We start from the raw sequence: 20,282 nt of genomic DNA, 5'->3' as shown, positions 1-20,282 counted from the left end.
AGGGCACGGCCTGATTGGCACGGCGTGCCGCCGGGCCGTGCCCCAATGGGACACCGTGTTTGCTTGCAGGCCCAGGCACGGTCCGTGGGCCGATTTACAGGCCGTGCCAGCCCGTTCAGCACGGGGCCCATTAAGACATCAGGCCAGCCCGTGGCCCGCTGTTTAAAAAACACCTTTTTCAAATTCATTTCAACAGATCTACAGTTCAGGACATGTATCAAATTCATTTTCACAATTGACAAGTTCACAAATCACAAAAACATTTCAGAATTCACATTTCAGAATTCACATTCCATCAGCACCATCATCTCGGTTGGTCGGAGGAGCACTCCTACCGAACAAGAGATGAGCAGCATCGCCCATGTCGTCTTCGTCGTCGGGGATCTGGCCCAACGACCTGAGCTCGTCATTGATGGTTGGACCATCGTCGTCACCAGAGCCGGCCATGGCTACCGCACAGCCTCTTCTTCAGCTCTCGGCACCGTTCCTCAACGGATCTAGCGGCACCAGCTAACGCCGGTGACCTGCAATGCAAAAAGAAAACAGAGAGTCAGAGAGAGAGAGAGAGAGAGAGAGAGAGCAGAGAGGTTAGAATAGATCAAGATTCAAGGCTACGGGCTAGATCTAGGGTTAGAGTGGAGGTGGAGGGCTGGAGGCGTGGAGATCAGCTTACCTGCATGGAGCCGGAGCCCGGCGCCGGAGAGACGGAGAAGAAGACGAGCGGCAGCGGCACCACTCCCCGACAGACGGTGACAAACAAGTTGCACGGTGGTGAAGACCTTGCCGGTCAGAGAGAGAGAGGGAGGGAGAAGGAAGAAGACAGTACGAGAGCTCAGGATACGGCCGGAGACTAGGAAGATGACGAGAAAGGAGAGCAAGATCCGGCGGTGGAGACGGCTCAGAAGGGAGAGCTCCAAGATCTCCAAGATCCGGCGGTGGAGACCTTGTCGGAGTGCAGGACGAGCGGCGAGCGGTGGATCTTGGAGTCCTTGCCGGCGTCGAGCGGCGAGCGGTGGGCGGCGGCGCAAGGCGGGACGAGCAGGCGAGGTGGGGTGGGATCTAGGGTTTCGCGGTGGGGAACGGTTGCGGCGGCCGGGGGAGGGAAATGAGGCGCGGCCGCGCGGGGGGACGGCCGGCTGGCTTATATAGCCCCCCGGCTTACCGGGCCCTACCGGGCCAACCCTAGAAAAACGGGCCGGGCCGTGCCGCACGGCGTGCCTTGTTGACAGCCCAAGCACGGCCTGCAGCGGGCACCGGGCCGGCACGAGGCACGGTCGCGTACGGGCCGGGCCGTTTTCGGACCGGGCCATGCAACCGTGCTTCGGACCGGGCCGAAAGCACGCGGGCTGCATGCTAATCTTTAGAGCAGCAGCGGAGCCACACTTCGTGCTCGTTCCGTGGCAAGGAACCATCAGCCACATCATCCCGATGACCGACATCGGCCGCCTCCTAGCCTGCCACGGCGCGGCGGTCACCATCATCACGACGCCCGCCAACGCGCCACTCGTGCAGAGCCGTGTGGAAGACCTCGCGACGCCGCCGCATGGCGCGATCACGGTCACCGCAATCCCGTTCCCAGCGGCGGAGGCCGGCCTGCCTGACGGCTGCGAGAGGCTGGACCTCCTCCGGTCTCCCGGCGACGTGCCGCGCTTCTTCGCTGCCAACAAACAGTTCGGAGAGGCCGTGGCGCGCTACTGCCGCGGCAGCGAGGCGATGCTGCGGCTGCGCCGACGACCGAGCTGCGTCGTCGCCGGGATGTGCCACTCGTGGGCGCTCGGCCTGGGGCGCGAGCTCGGCGTGCCGTGCTACGTCTTCCACGGCTTCGGCGCGTTCGCGCTGCTCTGCATCGAGTACCTCTACAAGCACAGGCCGCACGAGGCGGTTTCGTCAGCGGATGAGCTCGTCAACATCCCTGCCCTCCCGGCGTTCGAGTGCAGGGTATCACGTTCGCAGCTACCGCCGCATTTCGCGCCATCGACGACCATGGGCTGTGGGACGATGCAGGAGATACGGGAGTTCGACGTGGCCGTGGACGGCGTGGTCGTGAACAGCTTCGACGAGCTGGAGCACGGCTCCTGCGCGCTTCTCGCGGCGGCGACCGGCAAAAATGTCGTCGCCGTTGGCCCCGTCTCGCTGTGCCGGTCACCTCATCTCGATCCACAGGCCATGACAGGCGATGCCAGGCGGGTTATGGAGTGGCTGGACACCAAGGAGTCCAAGTCCGTGGTGTACGTCAGCTTTGGCAGCGCCGGGTGCATGCCACCGGCGCAGGTCATGCAGCTAGGCATGGCACTAGCATCGTGCCGTTGGCCTGTGGTATGGGTCGTCAAGGGCGCCGACTCCATGCCCGACGACGTCAAGAAGTGGTTTCGTGAGAGCTTCGACAGCAACAAGTGCTTGGTAGTGCGAGGCTGGGCTCCCCAGGTCGCCATCCTGGCTCACCGCGCCGTCGGCGGCTTCCTCACGCACTGTGGGTGGGGCTCGACTCTGGAGGCCATTGCCGCCGGCATGCCCATGGCAACTTGGCCGCTTTTCGCCGAGCAGTTTCTCAATGAGAGGCTTATCGTGGACGTGCTTGGTGTTGGGGTATCTGTAGGCGTGACAAAGCCAACGGAAAATGTCCTCAGTGCTGGTAAGCTCAACGGAAGCAGAGCGGATGTCGAGGCGGAGGTGGGTATGGAACAAGTGATGAAGACTTTGGAGAGGTTGATGGATGAGGGTGACGAAGGGGAGCAGAGGAGAAGGAAGGCTCAGGAGCTCAAGACGAAGGCAAATGGAGCATTAGAGAAGGGTGGGTCCTCCTACATGAATTTGGAGAAGCTAATCCAATCTTTGGTTTCATGATTGATTAATTAAGATGTGGCATTTTATTAGGTTTTGCTGAATAAAATAGCTGGTGTGTACAGCCTTGTGAATAAAATAGCAGGTTTATATCATTTATTATGTTTGAGAGACTTATCTGAAGGTAGTGGTGGAGGACTTGAGATGTGATGCAGTGATGGAGTCAAACCATTATATAACCTACCGTGTAATCCAAAATTGAATATCAAAGAACAACATAATTGTTTCGCCACAATAATAAAATTCACTATTGGAATAATTATGGTTGCCGTACAAAAGCAATTTAAAGTTACAGCAAAGTTACTCCTAGAATACAGGGCTTGTTTGGTTTCGACATAATAGCATGTCTACCAGATCTCTTATATTGCATCTCATATAATATAAGTTGTTTTAGGAGAACATTTTAAAATAAAATTAGAATAAGAGTTTCTAAATCCCTTCTTAATCCTTGGTTTTTAGCAAGATGAGAAAAAACCTCTCTCCAACAACTTCTAATCCATCCTCTAATCTTTTAGAACTTGAGAAAAGTCACCTTGTTTCACGTAATGTTACGCGCCTTCGAGTCATGCGTATCTTCTCTCCCTGCGCGTGTTTGTCGGCCCATCTAAAGGTGGAAGGACATGGAAAGAATAAAGAGTAGGAAAGAGTTCCTGACGTAAATGTACAAGAGAGAAAAAATTATATAAAAGTGGTTAGGATAATTTAGAAATAGTATAGATTCCTGATGTAAAATTGTCTTATATATTTAGGAGTGAATTATTAGAAACTCTTGGAGACGGGCTTCTTTATTTCTTCCAATACTTTTTTATGAGTTTTAAAACTCCATGTTTTTTGAAAGAAAATATTGTGTACTCTTGGAGATGCTCTAAGAGAGCACTGTCTCCTATATTTCATTGGGGGTGTCTCCTTTATTTAGGAGTAAGTGTGTTTCTTTTAGGAGATCTTTAAAAATTATAGGTATGTTGGGGATTCGTTTCTGGGACGCCAGTACCGGTGTCGCTGCAAACAAGCCCCCAGCCCAAGCCGTGGCTAGGACAAGGCTGATTTTGGAAAGGAGGAATTAAGGGGGGATTTTTAGTAGATTGGTTTTATTATTGTTGGCAAGTGCTCTTAATCTATAAAGGGGTGTTTTAGGATTGTAATCCGTTATCGAAGAAGGAATAAACCTCCCTGTCGGGGTGGGGTTTTACCTTTTAGTAGGAGATTATAGGTAAAACTCATGCAGAGTCCGGAATAAAATTTCCTTTCCTTAAAAAATAGAACAATTGATAAAAATCGAGCGGTTATATAATTTAGATTATTATAATACATGAATATATGATATAAATTATTATAATCTCATTCTATATGACTTAAAAACAAATGCCATGAAAGTTCTTACTAAGACTGGCCTAAGCAGCATCTTGTTTTTATGTGCATTTAATACAATGACACATCGGCAGATTTGGTGTGGCTGGTTTATTACGAAGAGAGAAACAGAGAGTTACGTAGAGTTTTATCTGAATAAAACCCGTTACCACAGTACCAACACAAAAAACTGACACCAAGGAGTCCAAGTCCGTGGTGTACGTCATCTCGATCCGCAGGCCATGACAGGCGATGCCAGGCGGGTTATGGAGTGGCTGGACACCAAGGAGTCCAAGTCCGTGGTGTACGTCAGCTTTGGCAGCGCCGGGTGCATGCCACCGGCGCAGGTCATGCAGCTAGGCATGGCACTAGCATCGTGCCGTTGGCCTGTGGTATGGGTCGTCAAGGACGCCGACTCCATGCCCGACGACGTCAAGAAGTGGTTTCGTGAGAGCTTCGACAGCAACAAGTGCTTGGTAGTGCGAGGCTGGGCTCCCCAGGTCGCCATCCTGGCTCACCGCGCCGTCGGCGGCTTCCTCACGCACTGTGGGTGGGGCTCGACTCTGGAGGCCATTGCCGCGCCGGCATGCCCATGGCAACTTGGCCGCTTTTCGCCGAGCAGTTTCTCAATGAGAGGCTTATCGTGGACGTGCTTGGTGTTGGGGTATCTGTAGGCGTGACAAAGCCAACGGAAAATGTCCTCAGTGCTGGTAAGCTCAACGGAAGCAGAGCGGATGTCGAGGCGGAGGTGGGTATGGAACAAGTGATGAAGGCTTTGGAGAGGCTGATGGATCTGGGTGACGAAGGGGAGCAGAGGAGGAGGAAGACTCAGGAGCTCAAGGCGAAGGGAAATGGAGCATTAGAGAAGGGAGGGTCGTCCTACATGAATTTGGAAAAGCTAATCCAATCTTTGGTGTCATGATTGATTAATTAACATGTGACATTTAATTAGGTTTTGCTGAATAAAATAGCTGGTGTGTTCAGCCTTGTGATATGTGATTTACAACTCATCAAATTTGTTTCATGTCTTTGAGATTATATAAGCAGGTTTATATATATCATTTATTATGTTTGAGAGACTTATCTGAAGGTAGCGGAGGACTTGAGATGTCATGCATTGATGGAGTCAAACCACTATATAACCTACTGTGTAATCCAAAATTGAATATAAAAAGAACAACAGAATTGTTTCGCCACAATAATAAAATTCACTATTGGAATCATTTTTTTCGAGATCGTGCCTTGGCACGTTTTTTATTAAGCAGGAGTAGAAAGTTTTGTTACAGAACAATCAAGTTACGGTAATTCAAAGATTACCGAAACCCACATCACACACCTCTCACACTTTTTGCACGTGGTTGTGATTACACAAGATACTATTTTGCGACTAAGATAAGGATCCACCTCAAACCTCGTCCATCACGACGATATCCAAGTTCACGGCCTCCGAGTCAAATTCCCCACCGAAAAGAAGCTGCAGCCCCTCCTGCTTGGAGGCCGATAGCGGCGCTTGGAAGGTTGATTTATACTTGCGCACCGTCTCAGAGTCGACGTTGGGCGAGCTTGCTACGACTCCCAGCTTCTGATTTAGCACGCACTGAGCCTGCTTGGTGGAGTGCGCCTCACGTGGCTTCGCAGCAAGGTGGTCGCTGTGCCGCAGCGACAGAACGGAGACTGGCGTCCTGGGTCTGCGCAGCCTAGGCGGACGGCGGATGAGGGGCGTCTGCAACGGAAGGCAAAGCCGCGCCTCCAGCGTTTCATGAAGCGGAAGGGGTACAGGTCCCGGCGACATCGGCCGACCCGCGTCGTCATCGCTCGAGGAGTCCCTCGGCGCGCCCAGCATCCCCCATTTCCCTAGGCGAAGTCAAGACCGGCTGGATATCGCTAGGACGGTCGTCGACCATGATGGTGACCATGTCCGCATGGCCTGGTTCTGAAGCAGAGCGACGGTCGGAGGGCAGATCATGGTCTTGGATTGCCGCTTCAACCAACATTGGGTCGAATGCCGTGTCTGTCGTGGGGTACGGCTGAGGCATCGATTGGCCCCAAGGTTCGAAGTCCGCCTCAGCCTCAAGTCGAACTACCTCACACGACAAGCCATGACGCCCAACTTGCTAACGCTCGCATGCATGAGGTCCCCCGAGCTAGGGACAGATGGTGGCCGCGCCCTCGGACATGTGGAACACCGAGGAAAGGTGATCCCGGACCTCCGTCGGCAAGACGGTCGGCCGATTCGCACCCACAAGCGCGATGAGAACAAGGGAGAGGTCCGCTTCAGTCGTGGTGAGCTCCGCGTTCCTCGAGATGATGAGGACCTCGACCTTGGGGCAGCAATCGGTGTCGCCCGGTGGTGGTGACTGCGACGGCGTGTTGTCGTGGTGCTGAGTTGGCGCCGGTGGCGACGCGGTTGATTGTTGTTCGCGAGTAGGCGACGATGGTGTTGATACATGGCTTGGCACCTTGCGACGTCCCGACTGCCTTTTGGGACGCGCCTGTCCGTCGTGGTGACGTGACGTCCCAGCGGCCTGTTGGGTCGCGGTGGTCCGTCGTGGCGAGTCATGGCTCGTCGTGGCGACACGACCTCCCCGCTGCCTGTTGGGCCGCGCTGCTCTGTCATGGCAATGTGTTTTTGGGGCACCACGACTGACCCCAGCCTCTACGAGCGAGGGCATGCACAGCGGCAAATGACCTTGCTTGCACACCCTTGGTCGATGATCGGTCCCCCAGCAGTGGAGGTAATGGGACCGGGAGCGACACTGAGCGGCGATGTGGTCCTGCGCGAGGCGGTTGAAGCAGAGACCCACAAGATCCGGTGGGACAGGGCGGTGGCATTTGGGCACCATTCTCCCCAGACCGTGTCGCTGGCGACGACTCTTGACGATCTGGAATCCATCGGCGTCGACGTTGGGCCCCTGACTGGGCCGCCGAGACATGTCAGGCATCGATGCTCTACACCACGGGCCGAGGTGCTGGTGCATCGGGACTCTTGCCGCCCACTGCGGACCTAGGCGACATTGCGCGGGCACTCGCGTGACCTACAATGGTGGATTCCCACGGCCATCGGGCGCGCGGGTCCCACGCCGATGACACCGCTTCCTCGTGGTAGCCGCCAAGTAGTTACCCGCCGCGGCGACTATGTTCTGTGCTACGTCCAGAGCCCCCGTGCGGAGGCGGTGGCGTGGCCCGGAGAGCCTGTTGAGTAGCGTCCAGGTACGACAAGCGCGTGGCAGAGGCGAGTTCGTTGTCGGAGCTGCCAGCGCAGGGGTCTTCTTCCCAACGTTGGAACTTACTCCAGCCAGCCGACTGATCGGAGGGGAAGAAGGGTAGGGCATACGGGGAGAGGGAGGACGGCGAGGACCTGCCCGAGCATGCGATCATCACTGGAGAGGTGTCTACCAGTGGCGGTGTTGATGGTCGTGTTGTTGAAGACGGCGTGGATGCCCACATTGTGGCTGACGGCATGAACGCCCACGCGGCTTCACCGGCTTCGTTGTCTTCGACGTCATCTTCACCCTCCTCCTTGTCCTCACCTTCCATGAGGTCCTGAATGATGACCGCCGTCTCGTCGTCCATCCTTCCAACCATGGCAGGCACCGTCGGCGCGGCACCACCGGCGTCGCCGAGGGGAAGGAGTGGGTCGGGGCCAGTCCTGGAGTGGGAGGTGGCGAGGGGCGGTGGTAGTCGGGCTCGGTGTGGGCGCCGGCGTGGCTGCACGACACACGCGAGTCAAGCTCGGGCACCGGCACCATCGACTTGGGCAGTTGGATGGAGGCATCGGCGGCTTGGATCTCGTTGAAACCTTGGTGAGTGCTGGAGAGAGACCCACCAATGGGTAGATCAGGCGACGATGGATGCGGATCCAGGCACTGATGGCGAGGAGATGCTGGGGATGGAGTGGATCTTGGTGGAGAGGGTGGTAGTGTCTAGAGGTTAATGAAGGGGACAGGAGGGTCGGGGGGTCGGGGTCCATATACGAGGATGATTGAAAAAATCACTATTGGAATCATTACGGTTGCCGTACAAAAGCAATTTGAAGTTACGGCAAAGTTACTCCAAGAATACAGGGGCTTGTTTTGACCTAAGAGCATGTCTACCAGATCTCTTATATTGCATTTCATATTAGTTGTTTTAGGAGAACATTTTAAAATAAAATTAGAATATAAGAGAGCACTGTCACCTGTATTTCTTTGGGGATAGGGGAGAGAGGGTTGTCTCCTTTATTTTGGAGTAAGTGTGTTTCTTTTAGGAGATCTTTTAAAAATTATAGGTATGGGAGAAAAGATAGGAGATCTGTTGCAACATCTCCATTTCCTAAAATGCTACTTTTTTGGTATAGAAGATTGGATAGGATATCGGGTGGAGATGCTCTAACATTTCCATGTATAAGCCCAATCACACCATTATTTCTTAGGCTAGACAAAATCACCGTTCAGGAACTCTCGTGGTGTAAAAAGCGGGTTTAAAAGTTAAGGAAGACAAAAATCCAATTTTATAAATGGAGGATCGGACGATTGCAAAAGTTGTCGAGTAAAACAAATTCTCATAAAAGAACAATAGCCAAGAAGAGAGAAGGCAAAGGCCGGCAATGATGAGCTCTACATCACCATTGGATCAAACGACACATTGGTTGTAACGAGCTTTTCATCACCGTTAGATTGTACACGACACTGGTTGTAGTGATCACTTCATCACCGTCGAATTGTATGCCAGACTAATGGTAATGTTGTAGGATCTCTGGTAAGCCTAGGAGTGCCTAGAGGGGGGTGAATAGGCCTGTAAAAACTCAGCTCCAAATTCGGTTAGAACTTAGGGCGGCACTGCCGGCCTGCGCAGGGAAGATTCAACACAATTTGAAATATAGCAATGGAAATTCAGATTAGGTGAAATTCCTAGCTTCCTGCAGTAGAGTTAGTCACAGTATAACAACCAGAATCTGCAGGACAAGCTCCACCGAGTAGATCGACCACAAACCCTAGGAATACAACCTCAACAACAAATATGCAAGAAAGTAAACAACACACGGTGATTTATCCCGTGGTTCGGCTCACCACCAAGGCTTGCCTACTCCACGTTATTGAGGTTGGCCACAAATGGCTAGGGCTTGCCACCAAGGCTTGCCTTTTCTCGTTCTCAAATCAAGAGAGTGAACCCTTGAAGTGGGGGGGTGATTTCTTAGCTGCACAAGATGGTTACAAACCTCCCAAGGCTGCCACACGAGTTGGCAAGCTCAAGGGCAATGCCTAGCTAGCTAGGAGCAAAGCTCCAAGAGTAATAAACTCAAGGACGCCGGCCAAACGCGAACCAAATACTCTTTTGACTTTGGGAATCAATGGATCTGCTCTTTCAATCGAAGTTTGCTGCCTTTTCTCTCAAGTTTTGATGGTGGAAATCAAGGATTGGCTTGGGAGCTTGAGGAGCAATAATGGAGGAGAGAGAGATGAGCTCTGGTCTATTTCTGGTATGACTGAACCGTTTGGGAAGAAGGGATTACCATTGGAGGCCAGGCCAATAGGTATTTATACCCCTTGGGGCCCAATAGTCTGTTATGGGCAGCACTATCGCCTTCACCAAAACAGCAAGGATAGACAACAGAAAGCATGGCTGTTTTGGCTGGGGTGCGAGGAAGTTCTAGTCAGGATATGAGCACTTAGTTCACAATTTGACAGAAGTCATTGATTCCCCTTGATAGTACGACTTTCCTATACTCAATTTTAAAATATAAATGAATTTAAACCTCCTTTGAGCTGGGAACCGTCACCATTTGCAGTTGGGGGCTCCTCCATCATATGAATCATCCTCCTTTCATCATTCCCTGCTCATCATCTTGATAAATCTCATTAGACCTCTAATCTAGTGGTCATTAACGCCAAAACCCACATAGGGCTTGATTGTACTTACAATCTCCCCCTTTTTGGTGATTGATGACAACCCAATTAGAGCTTACAAAAGATATGAAATATAGACTGAGAACTTATCAAGCCATGAATGTAGGGCCTCCCCGTAAATATGTGAATATGGATTTGAATTTCCAATTTGGCATAAAAGGCCAAAATTCATATCTTAGAGTGTGTAGGGAGCCTCCCCCTACATCCATGCCTACTATGGGGTGCTGCAAACTGTGTCAGATATATCATCGTGATGCATATGACAGTTTATGCACAGCAAGGTCTGGCTGGAGTAGCACAGGGCGGCACTGCCGGCCTAGGCTAAATCAGCCATATTACAATCAGGTTCACACAGCATAAACTAGATATCTAAAAGTACTTCTAGCACAAATATGATAAGCTAAAATAGTAACCAAGATACATGTCCATATTCGATACAAAAGAGTCAAATAGGTAGCAATATTACATAAATAGAGTTTTCAACAACTCTAACTCACAACCTATAAAACTAACAAGCGACTCTCAGAGGGATAGGACAAGAAGAACTGCAGCAAAGCATCGAGAAAAAAAAATTGACCCCTCTAATTTTCTCCCCCTTTGGCATTAAGTACCAAAAAGAGAAGCCAACTCACTCCTCGTCTGAGTCGGATCAAAACCACAACACGTCCTGCTCGATGAGTGGTAGAAGTGAAGCATGTTCGAGCGTGTAGAGCGTCGTGGTGGAACTGCAGTAGTAGAAGGACCTACACCAGTCTGCCTCTGACTCTAGTAGAAGCTATATAAGGTCTCCTAAAGATCTGGATCATCATAACTACCAAACAGCTGCTGCTCCTCTGACTCACTAGTGTCACCCTGATCATCACCATTTTCATCATCTGTGTCTGAAAGACTGGGCAAATTGTAGACCGGTGGAGGTGGTACAGGTGGAAGAGTGGGAAGGTGTTGTCCTCTAAGCTCTCTCTGCTCACATTGAGTATCATAAGCCCTCTCAGCTGCATATGAACACTTCCCAAAGATGGCCTTCATCCAAGAACCAATCTTCCTCTTCCAAGATTCACTCCTCCTAGACCTAGAGCGGGACCCCTCAGGTAAATTCCTCATGAGCAAATGAGCTACCCGCCCTATGAGTAGGTGCTGCCCCTCCCCGTGTCTTCTTGATCTTGTAGGTTTGGTGGAATCCATCCTTGGGATATATAAGGCCGGTGACTCTCAATCATGAACATGAGATAGGGAGCATAAGGCAAGTCCCTTCTCCCATCATCCATAGCAAAGCCAAGCTCTACCCACATAAACCTCAGGCACATTGAAACTCTCACCATCAAGGAAAGTGAGACAACACATTAGTAATGTATCCATTGAGATCAGTGGCATTGTCCTTCGGGTTGAGAGTGCTTCTGATAAGATTGTTCATGATGTAATAAAAGCTCTTCAACCCAGGTCCTCCTACCATTGGCCTTATTTGGATCCTCCCACATAAAGCTCACCTCCCGCAGCTCTGAACGCCTCTCATTGTGGATTCGAGAGTAGGTTCTATGCACATGCCCAAATCCAAGGATCCGATAGAAAGTGACAAAGTTCACTCTATAATGACAACCATCCGTCATCTAATGTATCTCATCAGTCTCCTTGTTCTAGAAATATGTGGCATGAAACTAAGCTAGGATCTTCCCATTCCAATCATGCTTGAAAGACATGATGGACTGTAAGCTCAAATCTATCACAGATCCTGATTGCAGTGTTGAATTTAGGCTCTTCCTTCTCTTTCAAGTCATCAATGTCAATATATTGCATCTTGCAAATCTTGCCCTTCCTAGCAGTGAGTATGGCTATGGCATAGAAGTTTGAATGAAAGACATTCGAAAACCTGTAGTCAACACCCATCACCTTTCTAAGTGACATAGGGATCCATTTCCCTAGGCCTCCTCAGTGCCTTTCCAACTCTTGGAGTAATCAATCACTGGATGAGCCACTGAGTCGTGAGGAGCTCTCAACTCAAACACATCACGACTGTCCCTCATATAGCTGTTGTCAAACCCTATAATGTGCAGAGGGGTGTCAGGGCAGCCACCAGGAGAGATGGTGTGCCCTATTTGCTTGAAGCCTCTCTTCTGCCTCAACATACTGCTTGATGTGCATCTTTATCATAGGCAGGAGGTGCTGCTGTACTGCTGCTAATGCCCCTCCGCCTACCTCGTCGGGATAGCTGCTTGGTTAACATCTTCCTCTTCCCTCTTCCATCATCTCCTTCTTGCTCCATCTATGCAACTAAATAGGACTAGATGAGAAACTATACAAGATGGAGTGTTAGAAAAAGGTTGCAAACTGGTTTTAACAAGAAAAAGAAGTTAGTTAATGAACTTGGGAGCTTGTTGTTTTGAATATAGTTAGACAGGGCGGCACTGCCGCCCTTAGATGCTCCACACTTTCATTTACTATATTCTTGTTCTTGCCAAATCTAGTTTCCAACCACTTCTATCCTCCACCACAATCTTAGAATCAAAGTCTACAAATAGATCATGGTGACCTAGCCATGGATTTGAAAGAACTTTGCATAAAGAAATAGACCTACAGTGTTGGTGACTGAATCCAACCTATTTGAAGTGTCCTCAATCGAATGGAGCTGCAGAATGGTTGATCTGCAGTCGTCGAGGGCGGTACTACCGCCCTATAGCCACGGCACTACCACGGGGCCGACCCCCACTCCATTGAGGAAACGTCAAATCGGTTCAAATCGATCATTACCATTGCTTCCTACTCCTTCACACTATCCATAGAAATCAAAATCCATAGCCAAAACCACCACATTGCATATATCGAGATGGTTCTAGGGTTTCACCTTGGCTTCCTCATGGATTAAGGGGATGAGGAGAAGAATGGCTTGTCCCCAAGCTTCAGGCAGTCACCAGCCACGAGCAGAGGCGCTGGCAACCGGCGCGGCACTACCTAGGTGGCAGCAGCGTGGTAGGCGATGGCGAGCGTGTGTGCGTGCAAGAGGAAGGAGGCCGCACGCGTGCTGCGGTGTCGGGGAAAGAAGAGGGAGAGAGAGAGGGACCGCGGGGCCAAAAGAATAAGAAAGAAGTAAAATGGGCCCCCACAGACCCTGCCGTTGTGGGCCAAATTTCAACAAAAATCCAGAGGGCGGCACTGCCGCACCCCAGGGGTGGCACTGCCGCCCTGCCCAAACTACGTAGATTTAGCTATAGACTATGTGACTCTCTCTATCTCAGATATGGACATATATCCTCTATATATCACCAAAGACACAACAACAATACAAACCATGGTCATGCTACATAGATCAAGTTTTATAAACCATTTTGAAGCACTTAAATAAAGTTTTCACAAAATTTGCCTATGTTTCTAGTTGATCAATCATTGGTGTGCTAAATTCCAAACCACGTTACGAGAATCAAGTATATTTACCTCACTACGCAAAGCACAAAATCTTGACTCATCTAGAGTCTTAGTGAAGATATCGGTTAGTTGCTTTTCGGTGCTCACATGGTAAATTTCGATATCTCCTTTGGCTTCATGGTCTCTCAAGAAATGATGTCGGATGTCTATGTGCTTAGTTCTTGAATGGCTTACGGGATTGTTTGTAAGCTTTATGGCACTTTCATTGTCACACAATAATGGGATTTTGGTAAATCGACATCCAAAATCACGAAGGGTTTGCCTCATCTAGAGTAGTTGAGCACAACATGCACCGACTGCAACATACTCGGCCTCGGCGGTGGAGAGGGCTACACAATTTTGCTTCTTAAAATTCCAAGACACTAGGGGCCGTCCAAGGAATTGACATGTCCCTGAAGTGCTTTTTCTATCTACTTTGCAACCTGGCGTAATCGGAATCCGAATACCCAAGTAGATTGAACTTGGAGCCCTTAGGATACCACAAGCCAAGGTTAGGAGTGTGTACTAAATATCTCAAGATTCTCTTAATGACCACTAAGTGACACTCTTTCGGGTTAGCTTGAAATCTAGCACACATGCACACACTAAGCATAATATCAGGCCTAGATGCGCACAAATAAAGTAGAGAGCCGATCATGGAATGATATACCTTGGTATCCATGGCTTTCCCTTCCTCGTTGAGATCAAGATGTCCACTGGTTTGCATGGGAGTTTTGATAGGCTTGGCATTTACCATGTCAAACTTCTTTAGCATATCATGGGTGTACTTGGTTTGACTTATGAAAGTCCCTTCCTTCAATTGCTTGATTTGAAATCCAAGGAAGAACTTTAGCTCACCCATCATGGACATCTCAAATCTCTTAGTCATAGTCCTACTAAACTCCTCACAATACACATGATTAGTACTACCAAATATTATGTCATCGACATATATTTGGCACACAAATATATCATTGTCAACTTTGCGAGTAAAGAGAGTAGGATCGGCTTTGCCTATTTCAAAGCCTTGTTTGAGCAAGAATTCCTTAAGGCATTCATACCATGCTCTTGGTGCTTGCTTAAGCCCATAGAGCGCCTTTTGGAGTTTGAAGACATGGTTGGGGAACTTGGGATCTTCGAAGCTCGATGGTTTCTCAACATAGACTAGCTCTTGTATTGGGCCATTGAGGAATGCACTCTTGACATCCATTTGGTATAGCTTGAAGTCATGGTGGGCAGCAAAGGCTAGAAGCATTCGGATTGCTTCAAGTCTTGCCACCGGTGCATATGTTTCTTCAAAGTCCAAGCCCTCAACTTGAGTGAAGCCTTGAGCCACCAATCTTGCCTTGTTCCTTGTCACCACGCCATTCTGATCTTGCTTGTTGCGGAAGACCCACTTAGTGCCAATGATATTAGTATTGGGCCATTCCACCAAGGTCCACACTTGGTTCCTTTTGAAGTTGTTGAGCTCTTCTTGCATAGCCATGACCCAATCCAGATCTCTAAGTGCTTGTTCTACCTTAAGAGGTTCCAAGGAGGAAACCAATGAGTAAAATTGGCAAAAGTTTGATAAATGTGAATGAGTTGTCACCCCCTTTCGAAGACTCCCAAGGATGTTATCAACAGGGTGATCTCGTTGAATAGTTTGTCGTAGCCTTGGATGCTCAACACTTTCTTGTACATCTTCTGGATCTTTCACTTCTTCTTGTTCAAGGATAGGCTCTAGGTTCAGCCCTGGCAGTGGAGTAGAATCAGCTGTTGCTGAGGAAGGAGGTGCGGCACTGCCGCCCTACTGATTGCCAGCAGGCGTGTGCTGCACTTCTGCATCAAGTACATCAGCAGAAATTTGTGCAGCAGCAGCTTGAGGATCCTCTTCTTCAGCGGCTTGATCTTCTTGTGGCCTAATATCGCCAATAGCCAATTGCTTGATTGCCTCACAAGGTGGATCCTCCTTTCCTACAACACTTGAATCAACTTGCTCTTCTTGAGAGCTATTAGATTCATCAAATGTCACGTCTAACGCTACTTCAACTCTACCGGAGGTTTTGTTGAAGACACGATAGGCATGCTCATTTGATCCATAACCAAGAAGAATGCCTTCATCAATTTTAGGTGCAAATTTAGAGGTTTTGGGTCTCTTGTTAAGTATGAAACACTTACACCCAAATACTCTAAAGTATGACACCTTGGGTTTGTTACCGGTTAGAAGTTCATATGAAGTCTTCTTGAGTTTCTTGTGTAAGTAGAGACGGTTGATGGCATGACAAGCGGTGTTGACTGGCTTCACACCAAAATAGGTCCAAAGTCTTATACTCATCTAGCATTGTCCTTGCCATGTCAAGTGAGTGTCCGATTCTTCCTCTCTACTACACCATTTTGTTGAGGAGTGTATGGAGTTGAAGACTCATGCTTGATGCCCTCTTCATCAAGAAATTCTTCAACTTGGGTGTTCTTGAATTCGGTCCCATTATCACTTCTTACTTTCTTGATGGGGAGACTGAAACTCCTTTTGTGCCCTTCTAATGAAGATCTTCACCTTCTCTTGTACCTAGCATCTTCTCTCCTGATCATATGATTTGTGCAGCCTCTATCAAGCACCCAACTTGACCCACAGGAGGAGTATACCTGCAAAACAAGTTTACTTCCTTGATTTAGGTCCCCAAATGTTCTTGGGGCCTTGCATGTTAGTCACAGGAATCTTAGGAACCCAAATAGAAGTGTTAAGATAAACATTTCTATCATTGCCAACATATTTGACAATCACTTCTCCCTTACTGTTATTCTTCAACACAAAGCAAGAACTCAAACTTTGTCGAGGTGCATGGGCCTTTGATTGATAAGAATACTTGTTTGGGGTGGCCCAGATTGAATTTTTTGGTTTCTAGGGCTCTTGCTTTGGCTGGTACACCTGCTTCTTAGGCTTGTCATGAGCAGAGACAGAGGAGGTAGCCTTCCCTTTTCTGTGGGGGAAGCACTGCCACCCTTAGGTGGCTGTGCTACTTGGGGCTGCTTCTGTGTCACCATCGGTGCAGGCTAATATGTACCTACCCTGCCCTTGCTCATGAACTGGACACACTCATATCCATTTATTACCTTTCTTCCATTGGTTTTGCCTCCTTTTGTGTGCCCAAGCCCATCCTTGATGTGAGGATGTCTTCCATTCTTGTATTGTGGCTTCTTTGGTTGATCCTCTTTGCCACTTACTTGTTTCTTGTTGTTCATGCATCCTTTACCTATCATATCATTTAGCCTTGCAATCTCCTTTCTCATTGCCTCCATATTAGCAAGGTTAGTGGAATAGACATTCAAATCAAGATTATAGCATTTTCCACAACCTTGGCTAGTGGAGGGAGTAGAGGTGTCCTTTGCATTAGAGGGCTGTGGGGTGTTCTCCCAAAGAAGACTATATTGCTTCTCAAGTTCTTTGTGCTTTTCATCTAAGACACAATACTTTTCATTGAGAGCAACATTTGCCTTCTTTGTGAGAGCATGGTCTTCTTGCTCTTTGGCCAAGCCTTGTGCAAGGAGGCCACCTCACTTCTCTCTAACGCAAGTGCTTCCTTGTTAGCAACATACATCTTCTCAAGTTCAAGAAGATCATCATATTTTGCTTCTAACTCGGTTTGGACACTCTCTAAATCCTCCATTAGCTTAGAGATAAAGAGTTTGGTCTTAGGATCCAAATTTTTAGTTATATTATCAATCTCTTCATCACTTGATTCATCATCACTAGAGCTATCACTAAGATCACTACTAGAGATGTCATTAGGAGGAGGAGAAGATTTAGCTTTTGATTGTACCTTCTCACCCTTTGCCATGAGACAAATGTGAGGGGAGATGTCATCATCATCGGACATGTTGTTGAAGAGCCTTGGTGTAGAGGATGTCTTTTGGATAGCCACGGTTGCCATGTTCTCATCCTCATCACTTGAGCTCTCTTTAGTTGAGTCCCATTCATGCCCAATATGTGCTTCTCCCACTTGCTTGTGACTCTTCTTGTGCTCATGCTTGCTCTCTTTCTTGTCCTTCTTGTTGTTGTTGTCTTTCTTCTCATAAGGACACTTGGCAATGAGATGCTCGGTGCTGCCACAATTGAAGCACAACCTCTTCTTCTTGTTAGGAAACTTTCTCCTTACTACCTTGTACCCTTGCTTCTTTAAGCCTTTGTTGTACTTCCTCATAAAGAGAGCAATATCATCAATCTTTGTATATTCGGTGCCATCACTTTCATCTTCACTAGAGGATGAAGTTGTCTCAACTTATTCTTGCACTTGCTTGCTTTCTTTTGGCTTGCTTGTTGATGCTTGCTTGCTGCCCTTTGTCTTGTTGGAGGTGCTTTGCTTGCTTGACTTGTTTGCCTTGAGAGCTATATCCTTGATTTTCATGCCATCAAGCTTGGCTTGCAACTCACCAAGCTTTCTTCTCTCATTTGCTTCTTCTCTTTGCATGTCAAATGTCAACAATCTTCCAAGCACATCATTTGGAGTGAAGTGCTCAAACTTCTTTTTGTCTCTAATCAAGGTGACTACGATTTCATTTCTTGGTGAATATGCTTCCAACATGACTTTCACCACCTTGTGATCATCAAGCTCATCACAACCATAGCCTCTAATCTTTCCAATCAAGGTCATCAACTATCAAACATCTCTTGTGGCCCTTCTCCATCAACAATCACAAACCTATTGAGCTTTGCCATCAACAAATCAATCTTTACTCTTCTCACTTTGTCAACCCCTTCATGTGCAAGATGCAAAGTATCCCAAATTTGCTTTGCAATATCAACATTCATCACTCTATTGTACTCATTTCCATCCAAGGCACTAAGAAGAATGCTTGTGGCTTGGCCATTTAGATGAACAGCTGTTAACTCTTCATTTGTTGGTTCTTCGAGATCTTCTGGTGGCTCAAATCCGCTGCACACAATCTCCCAAAGACCGGGGTGAAGACCAATAAGATAAGCCCTCATCAAGTGCTTCCACTTGGTAAAGTTAGTCCCATCAAAATGAGGTAACTTGCCCGCGGGTACGTTGATGAAAGACTTGCGATCACGGTTAGTCAAATAAGAATAATTGAAGGATACGGCTGCATAGTTCTTCTTGTTGGTGCAGCTGCTCTTATCCTTGTTCTTCTTCTTCTTATCACCCTTGAAGACATGATAAGATGCATCATCATCACCATCGTCAGAACTACTTGATAGCTTACTTGATGATGCATCATATGCCTTGACTTCTTCTTTCTTCTTCCTAGCTGCCCTTCTCTTCTTTCGCTCTTCTCGGATGCGTCTTCTATCTTCTTTTCTCTTTAGCTTTTCATCGAGCTTTCGCTGCTCTTCCTTCTTCTTTTCTCTTTCTTCTCGTCTTACCGTTTTGGCATCTCTCCTCTCTTTTCTTTCTCGCTTCCTCTCCCCATCGGATTGTCTTGATGGGAGGGAGAGAAGCATTGCTTGCTATCGAGGCAGAGAGCTCGCTGCTGCTACCTTCACCCTCATGCACGCTGACCACGTCTGGATCGACGCGAGTGCCTATCGAACCTCCTCTGACTTCCATACTTCACGCGGTGAAGCGTATACGAAGCAACCTCGCTCTGATACCACTTGTAGGATCTCTGAGTAAGCCTAGGAGTGCCTAGAGGGGGATGAATAGGCCTATAAAAACTTAGCTCCAAATTCGGTTAGAACTTAGGGCGGCACTGCCGGCCTGCGCAGGGGAGATTCAACACAATTTGAAATATAGCAATGGAAATTCAGATCAGGTGAAATTCCCAGCTTCCTGTAGTAGAGTTAGTCACAGTATAACAACCAGAACCTGTAGGACAAGCTCCACCAAGTAGATCGACCACAAACTCTAGGAATACAACCTCAACAACAAATATGCAAGAAAGTAAACAGCACACGGTGATTTATCCCGTGGTTCGGCTCGCCACCAAGGCTTGCCTACTCCACATTGTTGAGGTTGGCCACAAATGGCTAGGGCTTGCCACCAAGGCTTGCCTTTTCCTAGTTCTCAAATCAAGAGAGTGAACTCTTAAAGTGAGGGGTGATTTCTTAGCTGCACAAGATGGTTACAAACCTCCCAAGGCTGCCACACGAGTTGGCAAGCTCAAGGGCAACTGCCTAGCTGGCTAGGAGCAAAGCTCCAAGAGTAATAAACTCAAGGACGCCGGCCAAACGCGAACCAAATGCTCTTTTGACTTTGGGAATCAATGGATCTGCTCTCCAATCGAAGTTTGTTGCCTTTTCTCTTAAGTTTTGATGGTGGAAATCAAGGATTGGCTTGGGAGCTTGAGGAGCAACAATGGAGGAGAGAGAGATGAGCTCTGGTCTATTTCTAGTATGACTGAACCATTTGGGAAGAAGGGATTACCATTGGAGGCCAGGCCAATGGGTATTTATACCCCTTGGGGCCCAATAGTCGGTTATGGGTGGCACTACCGCCCTTACAGGGCGGCACTGCCGCCTTTACCAAAACAGCAATGATAGACAACATAAAGCATGGCTATTTTGGCTAGGGTGCGAGGAAGTTCTGGTCAGGATATGAGCACTTAGTTCACAATTTGATAGAAATCATTGAGTACCCCTTGGTAGTACGGCTTTCCTATACTCAATTTCAAAATATAAACGAATTTAAACCTCCTTTGAGCCGAGAACCGTCACCATTTGCAGTTGGGGGCTCCTCTGTCACATGAATCATCCTCCTTTCATCATTCCCTGCTCATCATCTCGATAAATCTCATTAGACCTCTAATTCGGTGGTCATCAACGCCAAAACCCACATAGGGCTTGATTGTACTTACAAATGTTCACATCATCACTGCTAG

At 48.4% G+C, this 20,282-nt stretch overlaps 3 protein-coding genes across 3 annotated transcripts; 2 read left to right on the top strand and 1 right to left on the bottom strand.

The window, feature by feature from the left end:
- The first annotated feature begins 1,428 nt into the window (after nucleotides 1–1,428).
- On the top strand, nucleotides 1,429–2,844 carry LOC136481054 (probable UDP-glucosyl transferase 73B6). Its single transcript, XM_066478437.1, has one exon. It carries the CDS (start codon nucleotides 1,429–1,431, stop codon nucleotides 2,842–2,844), a length of 1,416 nt encoding a protein of 471 aa, XP_066334534.1.
- Nucleotides 2,845–4,430: 1,586 nt separating this feature from the next.
- Nucleotides 4,431–5,110, top strand: LOC136481053 (anthocyanidin 3-O-glucosyltransferase 4-like). The gene is made up of 2 exons (XM_066478436.1): nucleotides 4,431–4,734; nucleotides 4,863–5,110. The coding sequence occupies exons 1-2, from the start codon at nucleotides 4,431–4,433 to the stop codon at nucleotides 5,108–5,110; spliced, it is 552 nt and encodes a 183-aa protein (XP_066334533.1).
- Nucleotides 5,111–15,255: 10,145 nt separating this feature from the next.
- Nucleotides 15,256–18,906, bottom strand: LOC136481052 (uncharacterized). The gene is made up of 3 exons (XM_066478435.1): nucleotides 18,146–18,906; nucleotides 16,941–17,702; nucleotides 15,256–15,457 (listed from the first exon to the last, which is right to left on the bottom strand). The coding sequence occupies exons 1-3, from the start codon at nucleotides 18,904–18,906 to the stop codon at nucleotides 15,256–15,258; spliced, it is 1,725 nt and encodes a 574-aa protein (XP_066334532.1).
- Between the last annotated feature and the right edge of the window lie 1,376 nt (nucleotides 18,907–20,282).

Source organism: Miscanthus floridulus, chromosome 9, assembly GCF_019320115.1.
Source record: "Miscanthus floridulus cultivar M001 chromosome 9, ASM1932011v1, whole genome shotgun sequence".
NCBI classification, from domain to species: Eukaryota; Viridiplantae; Streptophyta; class Magnoliopsida; order Poales; family Poaceae; genus Miscanthus; species Miscanthus floridulus.
Note: the sequence above shows the minus strand (reverse complement) of the source record. Positions and strands in the feature narration are given on the sequence as shown.